Source organism: Nicotiana tabacum, chromosome 18, assembly GCF_000715075.1.
Source record: "Nicotiana tabacum cultivar K326 chromosome 18, ASM71507v2, whole genome shotgun sequence".
Classification (NCBI taxonomy): domain Eukaryota; kingdom Viridiplantae; phylum Streptophyta; class Magnoliopsida; order Solanales; family Solanaceae; genus Nicotiana; species Nicotiana tabacum.
Genome location: NC_134097.1, coordinates 37,263,588 through 37,270,013, shown reverse-complemented (window position 1 = coordinate 37,270,013; position 6,426 = coordinate 37,263,588). Strand labels below are relative to the sequence as shown.

Genomic DNA, 6,426 nt, shown 5'->3' with positions numbered 1-6,426 from the left:
AGAATATAGAACGAAAGCAATCTCTCTCTGTACAAACTCGATTGCAGTTTTCCATTTGCATTAGCCGTAAACTAATAACTAATAAGTTACGTCTTTTTCAGCATGTAATTAATTGAGGGATTTTCTTTTATTTTAGAGGCGAACTTAATAGAAAAAATGAAGTCACTATAGGTTCATCCTTTTAAATAAAATGAGACGAGCCTCGCCAAATAAAACGCACAGATTGCAGGGCCCTCAATAAATGTACATTTAATCACTTAGACTTCGGGAGGAGCCGTTTAGCAAACTGTACGGCTGTCCCCAAATAATAAATATGCTAATCGCTTTAGGCGCGATTTAATTAATCTTACCTTCTTAAACTCGGGTGCGCATTTCATGCGACCCAAATCCAAATCCCAAAATATTGAATAAAACTGTGTTCCGGATTGCGGGTGCATTTCATGTGACGCAATCCAAAGACATGTTTTTAAACGATGTTCACATTCTTTTAAAAATATAATAATAAAAGCGGTAAAGAGTTAAAACTTGCACATGAGCGCATAATTGTATAAAATCAGATAAACAAGCCGAATATGACAGTTGAGCGACCGTGCTAGAACCACGGAACTCGGGAATGCCTAACACCTTCTCCCGGGTTAACAGAATTCTTTATCCGTATTTCTGGTTCGCGGACTGTAATACAGCGTCATTCTTTTCCTCGATTCGGGATTAAATTGGTGACTTGGGACACCCTAAATCTCTCAAGTGGCGACTCTGAAATAAACAAACAAATCCCATTTCGATTGTCCTTTAATTGGAAAAACTCCTTCACCCCTCGCGGGGCGGAAAAAGGAGGTGTAACATTACTCATAATTCTATCTTATCACTCTTCTCATTACTCTGCTAATATTTTTGCCTATCCTTTTCTTGTGAAAACTTCAGCAAGACATTCTTTTGCTTTTTGCTCCCCTTGCTCCATCCATCGTATCTTCGAGTTGCTCAACGTCCTTGCTCTACTAGGGATGAGAGTCACACTAAGGTAATATTTATCCCTTCCATGCTTTCAGTGCCTATCTTCTGAAGTTTTTTTTAATCATACTAGCATTCATATCTAATTGTAATGTTCTAGAGTGCACTATCTGGGTGTCTCACAAGAAGATCTATTAGCACATTTGTAATACCCTTCGAAAATGTCAACTAACACAAACAATCTATTCACCATTTTGGGTTACTCTAACCCCAGCTGGATCCTGATGTTCCGTCCTTTTTTAAACTACACCTGTTAGCCCCATAGGGCATAACTGAGATGGGTACGGCTAATTGTACATACCTCTATTACTGTTGAATATAACTTAAAAAGCTTATATTCCTCTGCCTAAATTATAAACATTGTTAACCTTCCTTAACTGGATGCCTCGTACTCTGCTTCATCTTATTTTTTTTTGCTTGTTGAAACTTGAATTTATCTTCTGAATATCTCATTATCTTTCACCATTAAGGTGGATAGGTATTCTTGCCTCAAAACTCCTTATCAAGAGGCTTACTCCTTTCAGTACGCACATGATCCGCTGAAGACCCCATATTTACTTATCCGAAGCATGATGCAAAGTCAAGTTCCTCTGACCCAACTCTCCCATAGCCATGTCTTTCACCAACCATTTTTATGGATGTAGGTATCGTCTTAATACAAATAAAATAGAAGTTAGGAATTTGAATTCTTACAACTGAGCTCTACCATACGATCTAGAGTAAGAAGAAAGAGTGACAATCATAAATGCCATGTAGCCTCCTACTTATAAGTGCGGTGCATGACACACCCATAAATAAGACTCTACTAGACACGGCTTGTAGACTCCCTAGGACAGAACTTCGCTGGTACCACTTTTGTCACAACCCAAACCGATGGACCGCGACGGGCACCGATACGTTACCCAACCGAGTACCAAAATAACGTATCTTTTCATGTCATACTATTATAGATAACTGAGCCGGAAGGCTGCCGTGAGTTAAGTAGAATACAACATGTGATACCAATTTATACATAAGACATACGGGCATTTAAGGCCAAAATAATCACTCGTATACTGAACATAGGCCGACAAGGCCATACAATCTTTTACATACATGAAATCTGTTTACAAGCCTCTTAATACATAATTTTCATAAAGGTCGGGATAGAGTCCCGCCATACCAAATAGTACACGTCTAAATCATACTAACCAAACAAGCAACTCTGAAGTAAATGGAGCCCATCAACATCTTCCACTGAGCTGATAGCCTACTTTGAGGGCTCTCGACCTGTCTACTGGGACCTGCGGGCATGAAACGCAGTGTCTCCAGGCAAAAGGAACGTCAGTACGAATAATGTACCGAGTACGTAAGGCACAGAAATAAGTACATAACAGACATGGAAGAAATATAGAGTAAATAACTCAACCTGTAAGTCTGAAAAACTTTGTAAATCATGAAATACTTATAGTGTCATGCATATGAGTATGAATGTCATGTCGTGCATAGGTACATGTTTTATAACATCATCAGCCTCTGAGGGCATCCCATCATATCATCTCGGCCACTGTGGGCAAAATCATCAACGTATACCAGCTAATTAGGTGGTGGTACGTATATAACGCCGTAACCTTTTCTCATATCTCATATACATATAATATACATATATACGCGTATATAACGCCATCTGGTCATGGGTCAATGTACATGAATGCAATGCATGAGAAGTACATTAATAAAATCTTTCGGAATGTCATAAGACCATTATGTCTTTGAGTAATATCATGAAGTAAACTTTTTCAACTTACGTATTTTTCTGAGACACATGAACATAGGATAAAATAATAGGACACATGGAAATTCAAGAACGTAGGCATTTCTAATACTTCTATGAATAGAGTCATTTGTGGGAGTTATGTATTTGCTCGTTTCGTTTGTATTGTATAGATCATGCCAAAAGAAAGAAGGGATAACCTTAACACATCTCAGTCGATTCTCTTGAGAAAGATTACACGGTACCACGTTAATATTGCAAAATCTCACGTTAATTTGAAAGCTTGGGCGCAGCTTATATGTTATATAATATGCATTTGCATATTAGAATGTTTAAACGTGATTTCTATGTAAGAACATCTTGCTGGACTATTAAGTTTGAAACATAATTTTCCTAAAATTTTATGGACTCTTTCTGAAGAAGTGTAGCAAATGAATTCTAATTTTTGGAGATTGTTATCTTTAGTTTAGGTGGGTCTCTCATTGGAAGATTGGTGTCACCTTAGGTGTGACACCTTTCCCATTTTCATGCCACCTATTAGTAATTACTATGAGTCATTTTAAATTAAAGGAGGGGCTGTCATCTCATACTTGTTAAATACTTATCCAATATATCCGCAATTAATTAGGTAATGTCCCGATACCCGATAATTAATCAATTACCCGCATAATTAAGAATTGTCTCAAATTTTTAATTCCCTTATATATCATACTATCATAGTCATATGGTACCTTGTATGATACTAGTCCATAAATATTGGGTATTAACGATCGACCCATATATTATCCCAACATGCCAAACTTGAACGAAAATTCATTTTCTTTGACTTGTTTCCCCTCTCATCTTTACACATTTACTCATCACTTGTGAAATAGCATAATCCTTATAATCTCCGAATAATCTTTTCCTTGGACTGTTGTCAATTACCTTACGACAAATTCAATACTACAGGGTGCAACATCGTCGTAAAAAGTAAATAAGATAGGGAAATCAGAGCAGTTACAAGGAATCTTTAGTCATAAATGTATCAATTACGATTACATATGGTAACAGACAATCAATACAATTAATACCATTAGTGAGCCCAAATTAAGTGTGGGAGCCGTTATAGTTATATGCTTCTATATTAGGACAGAAATCTCATTTGTAAGGGCAAGTTACGATTATTACTGAAATACATACTATTATTCTTTACTCTTCAAGTTTTAAACCTTGCTTTTGGGGAGTGATTGTCAGTTCATTTCTTATTTTTCTTTTCAATCATTTCCATTATTTGATCTATTCTTCCTAAAATTGTTAGGAAAGTGAAGTAAATCTTGGTTATCAGTAACCCGTTCTTTTCTAAATATCTATTTTTGGTTAAATATTAAGTGCATTAACTAGGAAAAAATTGTGATTCCTTCATTAAAAATAGTTCTTTGATTGAGACCTTAAAAATGGCATCGAATCTTGTTGTGAAATGGCATAAACAAGAGTACAGAGACCCTTAGTATAAAACTCTGTCCAAAAACCTTATATTATTATTCATTGCTAGTGTCCCATGTGCTGGCTGCTAATAAAGCATCCAATTAGGATAACTACTTCTATAATTAAGAAATACTTAGTCCTCTGTTCTTCGTTAGAATATAAAATTATACGACCATCAATTTAATCTCTAAATCTCAACTTTCTAGATCATAGAGAAGTGGAAGAATGGCCAGTACTAGTATGGAAGTGAACTCCAACATCATGGCTCTGCCTAGTGAAGTCTTGATGGATATACTCTCTAGGCTTTCTCTCAAACATGTCCACCAACTTCAAACAGTTTCAAAGCTGTGGCTCACAACCATCTCTAGTCCACATTTCAGAAGACTCTACAACATGAAATCCATGACTCGACCCCGGGCACTTGTAGTTAAAGAATCTGACCACACTTATTCAAGGCCGAGCGGGATTGGACCTCTTAGTCGAATTATCAATATTTCGACCATGGATCTTGCTGGTGATAACAAGATTCAGAAAGTATTCAGTTTCAAGATTATTGGCCGTGAATACTCCTTCTGCCTCTCGTCCAACCTCATCTTTTTCAATCGCAAGGTATGCAACCCCACAACTAGAGAAGTCATAGACTTACCAAATTCAAGTAATCCATCATTTAGCTTCGATGTGGGGTATATCCCTTCCACCAATTCATACACGATTGTCCATCTATATGGTGCCAAATATGGTCCTAATTACACATACAACTATGGTCGTGTAGTTTTGGAGATCGGATTTGAGACTCTCACACTGACACATGGTGGACCAATTCCTAGTTCTTGACGATCCTTGACACACCAAGAACGGTTTTCTTACAAGGTTGGTGCGACATGTGTAGATGGTGTACTATATTGGTTAGTTGGAAACGGAAAGGAATGTCATATTATTTCAATGGAAATTGAAAATGAAGAATTCTTAACCATTACTTGCCCTAAAGAAGACGATTACAAACATGGGCAGGGCCAATTAACTGATTTGAAGGGGAAATTATGTTTAGCTTACTACTCGGAAGAATTATCAAGAATGGTTCTATTCTTGCTCAAAGATCCTAAAAGCCGAACATGGGTCAAGGAGCAAACTATCAATTTATCAGGGATGGGGGATTTGGTCAGAATAGTGGGGTATGTACCACTAGATGATAACAATGGAGAAATTCTTATTCAAGGTGAGACGCCTCTCCTCTACAACATTAAAGAGAAAAGGGGTAGAAAGCTGCAGAAATCAAACAAAACTCATTCTTGCTTGTCTTATGATAGATGTTTTACCTTAGACAACTCAAGACTACGAGCCCGTTTGGCTTAGCTGATTTAGAGTAGCTGATAAGCATTAGGTGCTGAAAAGCACTTTTAAGTGCTGAAACTGATTTAAAAATAAACAGTTACGTGTTTGGATAAAAGTGCTGAAATTAATAATAATCAGCTGAAGAACTGGGTATACGAAGAGTTTTGTTTTAAAAATAAATATTTTAGGGATAGAATAGTAAATATTTTGGTCAAACCTAAAGTGCTTATAAGCTGAAATTTGATAAGTTGGGGGAGACCAACTTATGACTTTTGGCTTATTTTTGGCTCATAAGCACTTAACTTATAAGCACTTTTAATTTTGTCAAAAGATAAGCCAAAAAGTGCTTATAAGCCAATTTGACAGCTTATAAGCTTAGCCAAACACCCTCCACGTATGCAACGAAGGGAGCCATCGCCAATCAGAAATTTATCATCGAAGATTTCAAAACGTGAGATAGTCTAAACAGATTTTGTTGATAGAGTAAGTCAAAGATTGTGTCAGTTGTTTTGATTTGTTTGTCTGCCTAATATCTAGGACATTAGTTTTTCTGCTAACAAAGAGTCTAGTAAGTAGTCCTACAATTATGTTTTGTGGGTTGCTGTAATTGCCTATAAAAGGCTGATATTGTAAAATAAAGAGTATGAGGAGCAGCAGCTCATTTGACTCAAAACATAGCCTTTCACTGTGCATTACCAAATCTGATTTTTCTGAATTCAGTTTGCTATATATCTAGCCATTTTGTTTTTCCTGCAGCAGCAGCGTTTTTTTTTCTTGCTGTTCCAGTAAACTAACAGATTTCGGCTTTTTTTCTTCTTCTTTTTGCACAGATATAGAGGTTTGAAAAATGCAAGTGATAGATGTGA

The 6,426-nt window shown here is 36.6% G+C and overlaps 1 protein-coding gene across 1 annotated transcript; it reads left to right on the top strand.

Annotated features, from left to right (window-relative positions):
- The first annotated feature begins 4,453 nt into the window (after window positions 1-4,453).
- On the top strand, window positions 4,454-5,062 carry LOC107804323 (putative F-box protein At1g47300). Its single transcript, XM_016628197.2, has one exon. The coding sequence runs from the start codon at window positions 4,454-4,456 to the stop codon at window positions 5,060-5,062; it is 609 nt and encodes a 202-aa protein (XP_016483683.1).
- Window positions 5,063-6,426: the final 1,364 nt, after the last annotated feature.

Bases quoted from the DNA above. Each gene is read 5' to 3' on its own strand.
- LOC107804323 (XM_016628197.2), top strand. From the start codon at position 4,454: ATGGCCAGTACTAGTATGGAAGTGAACTCCAACATCATGGCTCTGCCT.